The 18,129-nt window shown below is 40.4% G+C and overlaps 1 protein-coding gene across 2 annotated transcripts in view; it reads left to right on the plus strand.

The window, feature by feature from the left end:
- Positions 1-5,064, plus strand: part of LOC115222614 (glutathione S-transferase C-terminal domain-containing protein) — a 64,642-nt gene extending 59,578 nt beyond the window's left edge. For both annotated transcript variants that reach the window (XM_029792917.2, XM_029792916.2), the window contains exon 15: positions 4,309-5,064. In XM_029792917.2, the coding sequence (XP_029648777.1) occupies positions 4,309-4,466 (158 nt within the window). In that variant the 3' untranslated portion in view covers positions 4,467-5,064. The remainder of the gene's footprint in view (positions 1-4,308) is intronic.
- Positions 5,065-18,129: the final 13,065 nt, after the last annotated feature.

Raw genomic sequence — 18,129 nt, forward strand, 5'->3', positions numbered from 1 at the left:
GGCCTAGACAATTCAACTCTATCTGAGAAGCCAAAGAGTTGCATTGAACTCCAGTGTCTGCTCTACCAGGGTTTCTACGGTTGGATACCCCTTCCTAATGCCAACCAATTTACTGTGTGTATTAGCTGCTTTTAGCTATTTTTTTTTGTGGTGGTACTGGCTCCAGTGAGGTCACCAAATATCTAACAATACAGAAACCCCCCAACAGGATGGGTGAGTAGTGGCATGATGTCACATGTTGAGAGATTAAATTATGATAGAAAGTGCAGAAACAGCTTTATTGTTGATAAGGAAATTCATGGCTACTCCAGCTGTAGAAGAGATGGTGGCAATGAAGTGTCAGGGCATACCCTCAGGTACAAGAAGATGAATTAAAAGAGAACAGGGTTAGAGAATTGAGGATTGCTGGGTAGGTAGGTAGGTAGGTCAGTTTGCAACAGAGTGGAAAGAAAATAACAGATGGTTAGATGTAGGGAGAGGTGAATACAGTGGATGGTGAATATGCATAAGGGTGTGGTGAATGGGGAATCTCAATTGCGGGGGGGGAAGCAGTGTATCAGGGAAGAGGAGGTGATAAGTGGAAGTATATATGGGTGGATGGGTAGGGGTGGGACAGTATAATATAATAAGATTGTAGATAGATGAGAAATAGGGAAATGATGTGAAGTAGAGGATTGGGAGAAGAGAGAGAGAGAGAGAATGTACAGTGACAGGGATGGAGTTCAGATGTATGTAAGGCTGGATATAATAAGTGACAGTGTGGGACAGGCTGTTAATGGTAGATATGAGAGGGTGTTCAGGATGGAAAAAAGGGGTATTCAATGGAAAATAAAGTGGCAAAAGATGATGGGTAACAAGAGAGATGATTCCAAGGAAAGAGACAATGGGTAGCACAAAGGTGTGGGGTGTGGGACGAAATATTTGCAGTTCCACTGTCATATAATTACAATAGCTGAGAAAATAGTGCCTTAGTTGGAAGAGTGATGGCAGGACAAGTGTTAGAAAGATGAGTTGTGGGGGAGGCTTGTAAGGTACTGGTTGGGTGTGGATGGGGGCATGTACATAAATGATATGCTTAAAATATGACATTTTTTCCCCCCATGACTTCATTTCCATAATATTGGTGGTCATCATCATCATCATCATCATCGTCGTTTAACGTCCGTTCTCCATGCTAGCATGGGTTGGACGGTTCGACCGGGGTTCTGGGAAGCCAGAAGGCTGCACCAGGCTCCAGTCTAATTTGGCAATGTTTCTACAGCTGGATGCCCTTCATCAGTTTCAAAGATTCCTTTGCTGAATTTCTTTAGGGAGACACTAACCAAGGAACCCGCATTGGCTTAAGTGCTAAATGTTTAGAAACAGTTCCGAATGACTTAATTTATAGCAAGTTTTTATGAAATTATATTATTTTTAATATATGTTTGTTTAAATTAATTTTTGTTGGGGTGATCAAAGAATATGTATTAAAATAAGTTAACTTACTTGACTATATAATAATTCTTTCTACTAGTGCTTGGATCTCATTCCATTTCAATTTGTCATAGTTCTCCAAGCCATAACAGAACAGGTTAAGGCTGTAGGGAACTGCAGTATACTAAGGGTTTAGTTCTTTTAGCTGAATTTATAGTAGGATTAGAAAAGAAATACCAGGTATAGAAACAAAATGTGGACTCAAAAGACTTCAAAGTTAACCTCACAAGAACTTGTAGTTCTTGTGAATAGGAAAATAGAGGAAAAGCACTGCTCAGCATAACTAACTGATACTATGGGTATTATACAACCATCTTATTCTTGGTCTACCTGTATGTCTCCTGTTGATTGGGCTCACCTTGAAGAACCCTCTCTTGTGAACCTTTCCTACAACATTTCATACACATGTCTATAGTAGTAAAATCTTCTAATTTTAAATAAATATGTCAATATGACCTATTTAACTTTACACTTTCATTTATATAACTTTTCAAATGAAGAAAATTTAATTCTTGCTCTGTTACAAACTGGATTAAAAAAAAACAACAACTTTACTTTTGTATTCTTAAAAGAATCGTTCTTAGTGTATTACTAGTATTTAATTCTATCAAAGAAAGTTAGTAGGGAGTAAAATTCTTCTAAGATTTAAAGTCAAATATGCTAAAAGAATGAAATAAAATATTACCAAGCAATTAACTCAATTCTTTTACTGTTTCTTTGGTAAATTGAAATAAAGCCACAGGGGAAACTGTCAATTAATTCATTTAAATGCAATAATTAATAAGGAAAGTCATTAAACAAATAATGTATTAGGTCATTTATTAATTGACAATATATAACATGTACACAATGTCAACAGCATAATTGAAGGAGTGTGCATGTCTCCAATTTATTTGATCTTTTATTTTGTACTTGTTTAAATGTTTTGGTTTATTTATTTATTTATTGGTTTTGTCAAAGAAAAGGGGCTGACCCCCATGGTCTTCATAGTCCCCTAAAACTGGGTAAAGTGACATGGTTATCGTTCTTGGATTAGTTGCAAGTTGATTGTTTCAAGTAATAAAAAAAAAAAAATATGTGCGGGGTGGGAATTTTGATGGTAGGGGTCAACATTTGGGAAAGAAGGACTGTTTCATAGCAATCAGTGCAGTGCAGATTCTGGTGGAGGAGGTGGGGGAAGTATAAAATGTGGCTATTGAGAAGAGATGTGACAGGTGATTCTGGAGTGGTGTGAGGCTAGCAACCTGTGACTTCTAAGAAACAGCAGTCAAATTTCCTCCAAATCAGGAAAAAACAAGACAGGGTGGGCACAACCAAAACATCTTTGATCATAGTTTTGTTACATCAGGTTTGACCCATGGTTAAATAACTATTTCGGGGAATGATCTCCCTTTGCAGGCTAGAGGACGCCGTGATGGCGTCAGCCCTCCTGGTGACGTTGATGATCGCCTGGGGCTAAATGCATCAGTAACACCCCCACCGCCCTGCCTTGTCCCTAGCCACATTCAGATGGCTAACGTCCCTTATGTTATGGAGCAGTTACTGTCTATATCTCGTTTAGAGAATTATTATTGCTAAATAACTATTGTTTCTGCCATTTCATTGCTATAAAAAGATTAATGAATCTCTCTATATATAAACAGCAAAATGTCTGCATGCGTGTCCTTTATACAAATCCACAATTTTTCAGTTTAGAGGGCTCACACTTTCTATGGTCATTCAAAACCGTCCAAGGGTGGTCGTGCACATCTTTACATTTCCCCAGTCACCCTGCAAAGCCATTAAAAAATCAATAGAAGCGACCTTTTTGTGAATTTTCTATCCAAAACTCAATCAAAATGCCCGAAACTTGATACGCCAATTGAATGCCAGCTAGCTGTATGTGATTGGTCGGAGATTTGGGCAGTACCCGCGTGTATGTGTACGCGCATGCAGCTGTATATGTATGCACTAGCATTATAACCCGGTGTTGCTGGGTCATAGTGCTAGTATAAAATAAAAAATTTAGAAACTTCAAGAAAAAACTTTTAACAGTGGAGCATTAAGTAGATAAAGTCATAAATGATATGTGTAAATATTAGGTTTTAAAAAGATCCCTTGACTAGTAAAAGTCATCCATCCATCCATCAATCCATCTCCTCTGCTTGCTGTTCTTGGGATGGTCATACAGACACCTCTTCCATAGGATCCTGTCAGAAGTAACTGTCAATTCTTAATGTATCCCTAGGACTCCTGCTAGTTGGCTCAGCTTAAAGAATCTGTCTTTTGATTCTTGCGGCATTCTGATTACATGTTCCAAGTACTGAAGCTGTGACTTCTCAAAGCAGACAAGCTCTGGCTCAATCTAGAGAGGATCCTTGATCTTCAAGCTGTGCACCAAATGTTGCTCCAAGGATCTTTTGGATGACCCTCATTTACAGCTCATTGTATTTGCAATCATGCACTTGTGATATTTACTCAGTATTTATGGCCATGGGTAAAGTATAGGCGCAAGAACTGAATTGAAGATGGTGAGTCTGTAATTTTTGAAGATCAATGGAGATATCTGAGGCTGCATTACTGTTTCATAGTGCTTACTTTGGTTCAGATTATAGCAGAATCCTTCCGTGTTGTTTTAGATTTTGTTCACCATCATCATTGTCACCACCACCACCACCATAAACTAAAATATCAGTTAGAGTACTGGGAGTCGATGCAATCAACTAACTTGCTAAATGCAGTGCTCCAGCATGGTAAAAAAACAATGACTGAAGCTACTAAATAAATGAATAAATAAAAATTGAAGAATAATATTTTATCTCTCTCTCTCTTTTTTTTTTTTTAATTTTTTTCCAGGTCGCTATTGTATGGATCTTGTTGACACAGATCGCCTTCAATATGCATCAGAACATGGTTATGATGTTATATTGTGCTCATTGGTGCCACAGACTTGTACACCCAAAAATAACTTACTGATTGGAACTCTTCCTACAAATACTGCTATTTCCAGTTGATTATTGCAGTAAAAGAAAAATATTGTGATAGGAATGTATATATATATATATATATATACATACCATTTCTGCATCTCCATCATCAGTGCCATTTATGTCTCATCTTCATCATCAGTATCATTACCATTAAAGTTATTATTATTATTATTATTATTATTATTATTAGTGAAGGCGCATGGCTCAGTGGTTACAGTGTCAGGCTCAGCCATGAGGTAGGGAGTTCGATTCGCAGACTGGGCTGTGTGTTGTGTTCTTGAGCAAGACACTTTATTTCATGTTGCTCCAATTCACTGATCTTTAAAAATGAGTTACAATGTCACCGGTGCCAAGCTGTATCAGTCTTTGCCTTTCCCTTGGACAATATTGTTGATGTGGAGAGGAGAGGCTGGTATGTATGGACAACTGCTGGTCTTCCATAAACAATCTTGTCTGGACTTGTTCTCAGTGGGAACCTTCTAGGTGCATTCCCACAATCATTCATGACCAAAGAGGATCTTTACCCTTATTTTTATTATTATTGTTATTATCATTATGCTTAGTGGTATTTATGTTCTGAATTCAAATTCTACTATGGTCAACTTTGCCTTTTGGGGTCAATAAAATAAGTACCAATTGAGTATTGGGGTCACTGTAATCAACTATTCCACTCCCTCAAAGTTTCAGGCCTTGTACTTGTAGTAGATAAAATTATTATTACTATCATTATTATTGTTATTTTTATTATTATGGCTGCCATACTGTGAAATCACGGAAATTTGGTGCTCCATAAGTTGAAAAATTGTTTGTAATCTTTTCAGCCTTCTAAGGCCCGGTCTTTTCATTTCTATTGTTATCATTACATTTCTGAGATTTTCTGGACTGCGCAGATAGTACTTTTGTGTAGAAACACCTCTGTTTTGCAGGGAATGCACTACTATAATTTTTGAATTTTAAATGCTTTCAGCAAAAACAAATATTTTGCAATTTTCTGTAATTATATAAAGACGGCTGATAAAGAAGCCATCATAATGTTTGACAAAGGAATGCACTTCTTGTCAGGGAAAAAATGAGAACAAAGAAAGAATTGAGAATATGAATATCAACTGGTCAAAACTTTCAGTGTCAACAACGAGAACAACACCAGCAACCTGCAACAGCAGTAGCAGTGACAGCAACAACAAACATGCAAATATTGCCTCTGCATCTTTTGCGTCAGCAGTGGGAAATATGGAAAGTTTCCACATAGATGAAGAAGAATTAATATTGGCAAGAAAAATTGTAAAAGGAGATGGGAGAAGGGTAGATCTAAACCCTCCATCTGATGTGATAAAAAATATCGTAAGACGCATGGTAACATATCGGTGCATTGGAGTCAAGTCTTGGCGAGTGGAAAATGCTCCTGTGAGTAAAGTACAAAAAGGCTTTGGGCGTGTGTGGGAACAAAAGACCCACATCACCCGAGGAAAGAAGTTTGGAACTATTGAGGTGAGATTTGAGCCTGAAGAAGAAGAAGCCAGGTGCAATTCCACGACCGCTTTGAGAAATGACAACTTTTTCTCAATCTCCAACAATCATGGCTAATGCCTTGCCAAGATTAGGGTGCTGAATGTGCTGTCAGAAATATCCATTACCTGGTTAGTGGCAGCCGTCTTGGCAGGTTTAGAAGAAGACGAAATGACAATATTAGAGGTCAAGAAACTACCTTTCCAAAACTGGTTGGGTATAGGCATGGAACTGACCTTGCAATAGAAGGACCATATCGACCAGCTGCCCAATCTAATTGATCTCTTGGATGCTACTCACCTGTCAGTGAGCCAAGATGTCACACATGTGGATCTGTAAATCACTTAAAAGCTTCCTGTCCTGAAACAAGGAAGAATAAAGTCCCACTGCTGCCAACATTACAAACACCATAAGCGCAAAACCATAAATAAGTGCTCAAGACTCCTTCACCTGCTCCCACATCCATGCTCACACCCACTCCCAAACCAAGACAAAGAAAGAGTCTGTCCCCGATTGCCACAAAAAAGTAAGTTTCTCCTGAATGCTCTTCCTCCCAAATCAACATCAACTGCAATGACATGGAGAAAGAAGAGCTGAACGATCAATGGGTCACAATGACAAAAGTGGGTAGGCGAAAGAGGAGGAGAGTATGTAGCCCTACTCCAAGAAATCAGCAAAAACTTATTTTGAAACCACAACTGCAACACACTTCACAACCACTACAATAAGAACAAGATCAACAACTTCAAAAACAGCAACACCATCAACAACAGCATGAAATCACAGAAACAACCAATTACAGAACTTCAAAAGTATTTATCAGACTGTAGATGAAATGTACCCATCAATTTCACTGTTGTGAACAAGTATAGCAGTAAATTGATGGATTTTGTAAATCAAAATAAAAACAAGGAAAGAATTTGAGGATTTTATCCTCAAAACCTCCATGGACAGACTATCAATTAAAACATCGTCAGAAGTTTATAAAACTATAATAGAAAAATTCCCAGGAAGTGTGGTGATTTAAAAAAAAAAATCTGTTGATAAAAAGCTGTCGGAGGGCTTTTTAAAAAATTTTCGCCAGTAGAGAGGCCTGGAACTTTTGGGCTTCTTGAAAATCAAGGTGAGTAATTTCCTCATTTTCTTTCTCCAACTAGCATCGCTGAAAATGGGGTGTGTGAATGTGCATGGCCTGGGACCAACTTGAAAGCAAGGTCACTTGCTCAACAATCTCCAGTCACTTGATTTGGATATGGATTCCATTAGTGAAACAAGGATCTCTGGAAAACATGCTCTAGCATCTATTTTCAAGGACTATGAGGTATTCTCATCTTGTGGTCTATCAGGTGTGAGTGGCAGTGTAGCAGTGCTACTCTGGAAATCCTTAGATCTCTAAGTATGGTCTTTCTGGACCCAGATGGTAGGATGGTGATCCTGGACATGAATGGCAGTGAAGGTGGCACCTTTAGACTGGTGACAGTTTATGCCCCAACAAGGGCTGGAAAGCCAGATTTCTTCAGGCTTCTAGTAACATTTTTGGGTATATTTTGCACTTTAGTACTATAGGAGGTGTGGAATAGTATTTTGGACGCATGGAAGGACTGTGTGGGTTTAGTACATAATAGTAGGGGGTCTAGAAGCCCTAAAAACTTGCTCAGGACTTTCCCGTTTTCTGACAGGTATCGAATGGAATTTCATGATGTGACAGTGTGGACATGGAGCAACCACAGCGGGTCAGCCAGATCGAATTTAGATTGAGTATTTGTTAAGTCAGAGGATAGGGATAGCATAGGGTGTCCACAATTTAAATTGGCCAGCTACGCAGATCACAAATTTGTGATATGCTCAGTCGATTTAGATAAGACTTGTAGACAGGGACCTGGTTACTGGAAGTTGAATGCTTCCTTACTGGCTTGCAAAGACTACAGGGACTGGATTAATGAACTGTTAAGTGGACGTTGATAGGGGCTATCATCAACAACCACTGGTAGATCTCTCTGAAGAGAGTGATTAGATAGTGTTTAGCAAAGATTTAGCAATAGAAAGAAATAGATTAGAGGAAGAACTAGTTAGCAAACTAGAAGAGGCTGTTAGTAAAGGCATCAAGACCGACATGTTAGCAGCGAGAATGACCCTTGACCATTTCTTTAAGGTGAAACACAAAGGGTGTGTTATCAGAGATAAGGCCTGTGTGCTAAAACACAAAGGAACTAAAGCCATCTGATGGACCTGAATGGTAGAGATGTGACGTGGAAACAAAATCATGATGAAGTCTTTGATGGATCAGGATGGACGTGTGCTACTTGGTTCTGATCAGATGTGTGGGGCTTCCTAGCAGCTGTTTGGGGAAGGTGATGGGTTGATGACAGGAGTGAACTTTACTTTGTACCTAAACGGCCTACCATGGCTCTTGATGATGAACACAAGATTCTGTGAAAAGTTAATTACAGCATCTGAAATACAGGAGGCAATGAGCGATTGCACAAGTCGCAGATCACCCAGTTTGGATGGTCTACCCTATGAATTCTATGTTTCCATGCCAGATTTGTTTGGCAGCCTCTTGGCAGATGTCTACAATAACTGGGAGCAGAGTGGGAGAATTCCTAGTGCTGTTAGCCGTGGTGTAGTAACACTGCTAAGAAAGGACACCGACAATAGGGAATTTTTGGCCCATGTCTCTGCTAAACACAGAAATTTTGGCTAAGGTGTTAGCGGAAAGGTTGGCATTTGTCATTGGTAGTTTGGTCAGGGAGACACAAACGTACACAATCCCAAGCAGGTCTATCCACCACAACCTTCACCTTATGCGATACATCATAGAGAGGGCTAGGATTAAAACTGGTTTCAGTGGGGCCCTGTGAAAATGGCAAGAGTGGATGGTACAACTCTCAGTATAGGCCTGTGAATCAGAAGAAAGAAGTTGGAGAGGGCTCTCGTCCTCGGTATTCAGGGTGATCTTGGATGGAAGGGGTTCCTTGATTATCCCTAGAAGTCCTCCTGTATCAGGGGGATCCCATCAATATCACTTTTTCCCCCTCTTTTTCTAGTGTCATATACTATGTATACTTCACTTCTTCTATTGTATACCATGTATACTTTTTATTTTATCATTCCATGAACATCGAAATAAATATCAATGGAAATAGTAGTTGTGATACCTGTGCCGGTGGCACATAAAAAGCACCATCCGTACGTGGCCGTTGCCAGCACCGCCTCGACTGGCTTCTGTGCCGGTAGCACATAAAAAGCACCATCCGAACGTGGCCGATGCCAGCGCCGCCCCGACTGGCTTCTGTGTCAGTGGCACATAAAAAGCACCATCCGAACGTGGCCGTTGCCAGCGCCACCTTGGCTGGCTTCCGTGCTGGTGGCACGTTAAAAGCTCCAACCGATCGTGGCCGATGCCGGACCCCCCCTGGCACCTGTGCAGGTGGCACGTAAAAAGCACCCACTACACTCGCGGAGTGGTTGGCGTTAGGAAGGGCATCCAGCTGTAGAAACTCTGCCAGATCAGACTGGAGCCTGGTGCAGCCCCTGTAGAAAACGGACGTTAAACGATGATGATGATGATGATGATGATGATTCCATTATATGTAAACCCCCATACGTTATGTCTGTCTTTGTATTGTCTCATTGTTCCTCTCATCTTTCGCCCTGATGACAAATAAAAGAAATCATTACTATTATTATTGTTATTGAGTGAGAGAGCAGTTCATACCATCAAAGTGACACTGGGGTAAAATATACGAAGCCCATTATACCCTCATGACTACCCGTCTAATAAGGGCACACCAGGCACATGCATCACAACCATATGTGCGCGACATGGTGATCTCATATCAAGATAAACAGCGCATGACCTTGCAGGTGGAGCCCAGTTAGAATTTTCTTTTAGTCAAGTAGCCCATCCCACTCAAAAGGCCCCTTAATAAGGATTGTTTAAGGATGTTGAATGAAACACCCATGTTTCCAGAGGTGAATTATTCAAACCCCAAAGAATCCCTCTCAACACATGGCTATGATGCTCCCCCACTACTTATGCTCATGATCAGAGATGCACATATTGTCAGCCACTAAGGGACATGATCAACTGGTTAAAGTCAAACAACTGACAAGCAAATCTGTTGTATTGAGCAGAATATTTTCTGTAGCCTATCTTTTATACCAAGACAAAACAATGTACATGATAACACTTCCAATCAGTTTTATTATTATTATTATTATTATTATTATTGTCATTTACTTTTAATCTGCATGTTTGATGCAATCACTTGCCGGGGCACACCCAGCGCCCTAGGGCAAGTGAAGGTTAAGAGTTGTTGAAATATAGCTGAAAGCTTGGGGAGGGGAAGTAGAGAAATATCTCCATGTAATACAACACAAACATTTACATTGATAGTGTTTTTCTAAGGATGTGGGCAGTACTTGTTAGCACAATCTTTTGGATTTCTATGAGACATGGTTCTCCAGGGATATTGTCTAGGTGTTTCTGACATCCCTTTTTTATCATACCTAGGGCACCTACAATAACAGGAACAGTTTTTGTTTTAAGATTCCACATCTTTTGTATTTCGATTTCCAGGTCCTTATATTTAATCATCATCATCATCATCATCATCATCATCATCAAGGCAGTGAGCTGACAGAATCATTGCATGCCAGGCAAGATGCTTAGTGGTGGGTAAACTACTTAGTGGCAGGCAAAATGCTTTACATTCTGGGTTCAAATTCTGCCAAGGTTGACTTTGCCTTTTCATCCTTTTGGGGTTGATAAATTATGTACCAGTTGAGTACTGAGACCAATGCAATCAATTTAATCCCTCCCCCAAAATTTCAGACCTTGAGCCTGTAGTAGAAAGGATTATTATTATTATTATTATTATTATTATTATTATTATTATTACTACTGGTTTTCAAAGCAGAGGGACATGTCTTGAAGAGCAATAACACCACAAGCAACTGCAGCCGATGAGGACCCACAAACACTGAAGAGAGACTTACAAGACATTCCCCTTCCTGATCAAACTAACTTGGACAGTTTGAGTACTGATGGTGAGAAGAATGAATGGCATACAGTGCCTCCAAAAACGAAAAGAAAGAAAAGGAGCAGAAAAGATGGAGAGGTGCAAAGAAGCAGATATTTCCAACAGCAGCAACAACACGCACACACAACACCACCTTCACCAGCACTAACACCTCAAACACCAACACAAATTACAGCACGCACAGACCCCACCAGCACTACGAACATCACAGCCATAAATCTAAACAATGAAGACCTGGTCACATTTCTGAAAGACAACACAAGACACCACAATGGAAGACTTTCTTATCCCAACACACAACACGCCACCACCACCACCACCACACATACTAATTTTCAAGATCACACAACACAATTACAATACTTTTAAAACAAAATTTCCACAAGATGTTGGGTCACTTCAAAAAACATTCACCAAAAAAAAATATTTAAAAATCTTGTGGAAATACCCACACCAAAGCACAAGGGGTCACCCCACAGACAAGAATAGTACATAGAGCTTTTCTACTTTGTAAAAAAACTTTCAACATGGTTGTGCTCAGAATTGGTAGCATAAATGTCAGGGGCTTCAGGTTGCCTTGGAAACAAGGTCATCTCTTAAACAACCTGAGATCTTTCAGTGAGGATGTAGCAGCCATTAGTGAAACCAGGCCTTTCGACCCATGGGACCTCACAGCCCTTTCTGGTGGATATGAGATTTTTCTATCTTTGTGTTGTCGAGGAGTGGGTGGTGGTGGTACTGTGGTGCTTTTCCGGAAAGGCCTGGGTCTGAAAATAAAGGCAATCCAGAAGGTAAGTTAACGGTCCTGGTTGTGAACAGCAGTGGTGGCTGCTCTAAAAGGGGCAGGGGGGTGGATTATTTCAAGCATTTTGAGGTTTTCCTGGGAATGTCTTGCACTTTAGTGCTAGTAGGGGATTGGAATGCTGTCTTAGACAAACATTTTGATCACATGGGAGTGGGAGCATCTGATAGGAGAGGGGGATGCAAAAGCTTCACCAACCTGCTCAGACGCTTTCAACTGTCTGACAGATACCAACTAGATAACCCGAATGTACCAATGTGGGCTTGGACAAACCGCATCAGGTCACACAGATCGTATCTAGATATAGAGTTTTCTGAGGCCAATGGATAAAGACAGTGTAGGGTGTCCACAATTTCATAGTCGGCTACACAGACCATAAATTCATGAACTGTATGGTTGACTTAGGTAAGCGGCATATACAGGGTCCTGTTTACTAGAAGGTGACGAGCTGGCAGAAATGTTAGCATGCCAGGCAAAATGCTTAGTTGTATAACATCTGCTGCCACGTTCTGAGTTCAAATTCCGCCGAGGTCGACTTTGCCTTTCATCCTTTCGGGGGCGATTAAATAAGTACCAGTTATGCATTGGGGTCAATATAATCGACTTAATCTGTTTGTCTCTCCTTGTTTGTCCCCTCTGTGCGCAGCCCCTTGTGGGCAGTAAAGAAATAAGAAGCTTAACACATCATTACTGGCGTGCAAAGCTTGCAAAGACCAGATTAGTATGCATTGACAGGGGTAATTGTCAACAACAACTGGTGGTTTGGTCTTAGAATAGAATCAATTAGGTTTAGTAAGACATTAGCTATAGAAATAAATAAAATAGAGGGAGATGTGGTGCTTAGGACAGGCATTGCGACTGACTTGTTGGTGGCAAGGTTGGCCCTAGACCAACACTTCGGTGCCAAACATGGAGGCTACATTGTCAGAGCTAAGCCACATTCAGTAAGCAGGGAGGGGACTAAAGCCATTTGATGGGCCTGATTGGCAGAGGCTAAATGTGGCAACAAAGCCAGCATTTGGTCTTTGGTGGACCAGAATGGGTGTGTGGTGTTCAAACCAAAGTAGATGTATGTGGCCTTGCTGCAGCACTTTACTCAACTGTTTGGGACAAATGGTAGGACAGATAATGGGGCAGATTTTGGTGTGTACCTGGACGGCCTGCTGTGACTCTCAGTAAATGAGGCAGAGTGCGAAAGACCTGGGAAGTACAGGAAGCTATGAAAAACTGCATGAGAGGCAGATCACTGGGTTTGGATGGTCTGCCCTATGAGCTTTATATTTTAGTGCCAGACTTGTTTTGCGGGCCTCTTAGTAGACATCTACCGCAACTGGCAACAAAGCCGAAGAATTCCAGCTTTTGTTTGTCAAGGAGTGGTGACACTGCTGAGAAAGGACCCAATCAAGGGGGACATTATAGAAAATTTCAGGCCCATCACTCTGCTCAATGCAGAGTTGAAGATTTTTGTCAAGGTGTTAGTCAAGAGGTTGGTGCTTGTCATGGACAAGCTGATTGGCAAGGTGCAAACATGTGCCATCCCAACCAGGTCTATTAGTGACAACCTTCACCTTATGCACTACATCATAGAAAGGATGGGTAATGAAGCTGGCACGGGTGAGGCTTTGATCAATTTTGATAAGTCTAAAGCCCTTGATACAGTTGACCATTGATACTTCGCAAGGCAGCTGGTTTTGGTCCAGTCTTCCATGGGTGGTTCACTGTTTTGTACAGCAGCATCTGCTCGGTTATATGGGTGAACGGTCACCTGTCAGAGCTGTTCAGCATCTTGTGCTCGGTCTGCCAAGGATGCATTTTCTCCTCCCTTCTCTATGAATTGTCTCTCGAGCCATTACTGTGGAAGTTGGAGGCATTGAGGTGTGTCCTCCATAATCTAGGGTGTGTGTGAAGAGCATGTCTGCTGATGCCGATGACATCACCATGATAGTGTTGAACCAAAGGCATATCGACCTAATTGGAGACACACTAAACGAATATGAAGTGGTGACAGGAGCCAAAATTAACATGGAAAAAGTCGGTGGGCTTGCAACTCAGCACTTGGAGAGGCAAGTCCATGCCATCCAAGAGTGTCATGGGATGCTGGACAGATGGGCTGGTTAAATTGACTGGATCCAGCCTTTCACACGTACCCTGCAATGTCATTCTAAAATTAAACAACCACATCATTGAAATCTCAAAGGAACAGTATAATGCATGATTGATTCAAAACAATGTGAATAAGTAAGAATTACATTTGACAGAATAATTTGAATGCTAAAGAGTTAATCACAACCAACGCCAATACGTCCACAATCACTACCAGCACAACCAACTTTAGCAACAAGAACAAAAGCTTAATCCCTTCAATCACTTTGTCCAATGTATTGGACAATTTTTCAGCATAAATTGTAAAAGAAATATAAATTATAATTAAGTTGAGTCACATATCGATTCATCAGACATCTCTAAAACACATATATAACCAAAACCACGTGATTCTGACTTAGTGTTTACTTACAAGTCATAGAAGATGGCTGCGTCTTCCTATAAATCTCACAGATGTAAGTAAATTGGTAATCTTTTTTTTTACCTAGGTGTAGGAGTGGGTGTGTAGTAAGTAGCTTGCTTACGAACCACATGGTTCCGGGTTCAGTCCCACTGCGTGGCACTTTGGGCAAGTATCTTCTTCTATTGCCTCGGGCCGACCAAAGCCTTGTGAGTGGATTTGGTAGACGGAAACTGAAAGAGGCCCGTCATGTATATGTATATATATATGTGTGTGTGTGTGTGTATGTCTGTGTTGCACCCCCAACATTGCTTGACAACTGATGCTGGTGTGTTTACGTCCCCGTAACTTAGCGGTTCGGCAAAAGAGACCGATAGAATAAGTACTAGGTTTACAAAGAATAAGTCCTGGGGTTGATTTGCTCGACTAAAGGCAGTGCTCCAGCATGGCCACAGTCACATGACTGAAACAAGTAAAAGAGTAGTGTTAGCAAAATTTTTATTTATTATTTATCCATGCCTAAAATTAAGCAATTTGAATATTGAATTCTTTAAAAATTTATTCAATATGTGTTAGTTACCTGTATTTTGGTATAAATAAAAAAAATTAAAATTAAAAAGTAGTTTTACTTTTTGATCCGTGACTGAATGGGGTTAAACAATACCATGAAAAGCTATCTAGAGTTTGGCAGCACTGAGTCTTAATAAAACAAACAATTGTGGAAGAGGAAGGTCAGAAAAGAATGCCAAAATAGATGATATAAGGACTATTGGATCTGTTTCCTCCAATGAAATACACATTAAGATGAACTTTGTGTAGTTCATAGTAAAGAATTGGTGTGGGGTGGGGTGGAGACCGAGCAAGACATGAGAATATGTGGACTTTGTCACTTGCTCCAAATACAGCAGTGAAGGTAAGATTCCATTTAGAAATTACAAGCAAAGAGGTACTCTGCTGTTATCATCATCTTCATCATCATTTAACATACATCTGTCTTTGATGCTGGCAAAGATTGGACAGCTTGAGATGATCCAATGAACAGGAATACATCAAATTCTGGTGTCTGCTTTGTCATGGGTTTCTCTGGTTGGCTGCCCTTCCTGATGCCAACAACTTTACAAAATGTACTGGAACCAATAATGTCAACAAGTAACTTACAAGACAAGACCCTCTCAACTGAGAGGGTGTACAATTGAGGAAGGTGGCCTTGAGCCAGGTGATGAAACATTAAAGTATAACAGATGGACAGAAACAGGTGTCTTGTTTTGTCATGATTTCTACAGCTGGATACTCTTTTTTTACACTTTTACTTAATTCAGTCATTTGACTGTGGCCATGCTGGAGCACCCCCTTTAGTCGAGCAAATCGACCCCAGGACTTATTCTTTCCTAGTACTTATTCTATTGGTTTCTTTTGCCGAACCACTATGTTATGGGGACGTAAACACACCAGCATCAGTTGTCAAGCGATGTTGGGGGAACAAACACAGAAACACAAACGCACACACACACACATATATATATATATACATATATATGACGGGCTTCTTTTCAGTTTCCGTCTACCAAATCCACTCATAAGGCTTTAGGCTATAGTAGAAGACACTTGCCCAAGGTGCCACGCAGTGGGACTGAACCCAAAACCATGTAGTTGGTAAGCAAGCTACTTACCACTCAGCCACTCCTGCACCTATTTTATACCTGCCAACAATTTTACACAGTGTAATCTTTTTTTTTTTTACAATATAGGTACTACTGAGTTTAGCACGTAACTCATGAGACAAAGGAGAAACCCCACTTAAGGTCTGTAGTGAAGGAGGAGATGGCTTTGTGTCAGGTGTTGAGAGACTAAATTAGATAGAGAAACATGTAGAGATGTGTTGTCATAGAGGAGATAGAGGATGGCTGTCCCACAATTTATAAGAGTGGGTGGGGAGTAGCTGGAAAGAAGACAGTGATGATGGTGGTAAGGTGTCAGAATGTACTTTAAGATACAAAAAGTTAAGTAGAAGAGAGCATACAGATAATAATAAAAAAAAAATTGGAGAGTGGTGTGGATAAGTTCATTGAGTGTGAGTGAAGAGTGACAAATGGTTAGAGATGGGAGGAGAAGTGAATGTAATGAATGAAACTAGGTTAGAGGTGTGATGGATGGTAAATATCAGTTTGGGAAGGGGGAGGGTAAAAGAAGTAGCTCAGGAAGGAAGAGGTTATAAGTGGCAATAGAGGAAGGATGGAGAGTAGCGGTATAATAAATTTGTAGATAATACAGTTCTATATTTAAGAGATGAGGAATTATTTGTCCTCATCTTGTTTGTTGTTAACACATTTTGGCTTCTCTTTCTCCTTCTTGAGGTCACTGTCTGGAATCGAACTCGGAATCTTGGGGTTAGTAGCCCACACTCTTGACCACTACGCCATATGGAGTTAATTTTAGGGCTTATAAATCTAATATTTTTCTATCTTTCCTTAATACCGGTTCCCATATGCTGCTCATATCTTCACTCAGTCTGCTTAGGAGGTTGTTGTGTCCTAGCATGTGTACTGCTTCTTTTAGTTTTCGTATTTTCCAGTGGTGTTCTCCGTCTATTATTTTAACTTCATCCCACAGGGGGAGGTGGTTTCCATTTTTCCATACATGATCAGCTATACCCAAATTATCAATATCTCCTCATGTCACAGCTTTGCAGTGTAAATCTGTAGATATCAGAAAATATAAAAAAAAGGACATGATATGCAGGGTGGGAACGGTGGTGTTGAGATATCCACCCAAGGTACTATAGTGAGTGGGATGATGGAGGGGGGGGGGTAGCCTTTTATTTCCTTGCGTTTTGGATATATGATTTAACGAAGTGGGGGTAAAACAATGTATTCACACAGCGTACTTCGATTACTGCTATATGAGACTCCAAATGCCCTCTACTGTCTCATGAGATGTATTACTCTTTATAAGAGTCCAGTGAGTTCATCTTAACATCCTAGAGGAGTGTTACTGTCTATCACCACAACAAGGCCATTGAGGGAAGATTTGAGAGTGTGTCGAGAATGATAGTTGATACAAGAAGGTGTCAGAGATGGGATCTGGCAGTCCTACAAGGTATCTTTAGATGGAAGAGAGAGATAACATGAGGCAAAGAAAAAGATTAGTGGAAAATAAAGCGAAAAATGGATGATATTGAAAATGAGAGATGGATGTTAAAAGGAAGTGGTTACAGGGAGAGAAGAAGGCAACAAGTAGCATAAAGGGGAACGAAACATGTGCAGATTCTGTTGTCATATGATTACAGCAGCTGGATGATAGTGCCATTGTTAGAAGAGTGATGGAGGGATAGGTGTTATGAAGGTGAGAGGTATGAAAGGCTTGATGGGGACGATTGGGTGCAGGAACAGGGCCCTGTGAGTGTATAGACATAAACATAATGCTTTTATGATTGTGATTTTATAAAGATGAACAGATTTTGAGCACAGCAAATCACCAGTCATCTTGGTCCTTTTGTTGTCTCCTCCATAAGGTTCTGTGTTGGAGTGATTGGTTCACTCACATTGCCATGAACATGGATCAACATGAATAGAAAAATGTGGATGAGGAACATATTGTTGGAAATAAACAAATGACGACAATAGTCTTTCAGGTATCCCTTCCTCCTCAAAACAACACAAACACACTCACCCATACGCACACATACATGTAAAAATACAAACACACACACACACACACATGTATAAACACAAACCTGCACCCGCTCTCATACAAGGATGTAACTTAGCCTTTCTCCGACTCCCTGTTAGAGGGACAATGATTTGAGAGGCAAAGAATGAGCAACATCAGATA

The sequence above is a fragment of the Octopus sinensis genome, linkage group LG20 (assembly GCF_006345805.1).
Source record: "Octopus sinensis linkage group LG20, ASM634580v1, whole genome shotgun sequence".
NCBI classification, from domain to species: Eukaryota; Metazoa; Mollusca; class Cephalopoda; order Octopoda; family Octopodidae; genus Octopus; species Octopus sinensis.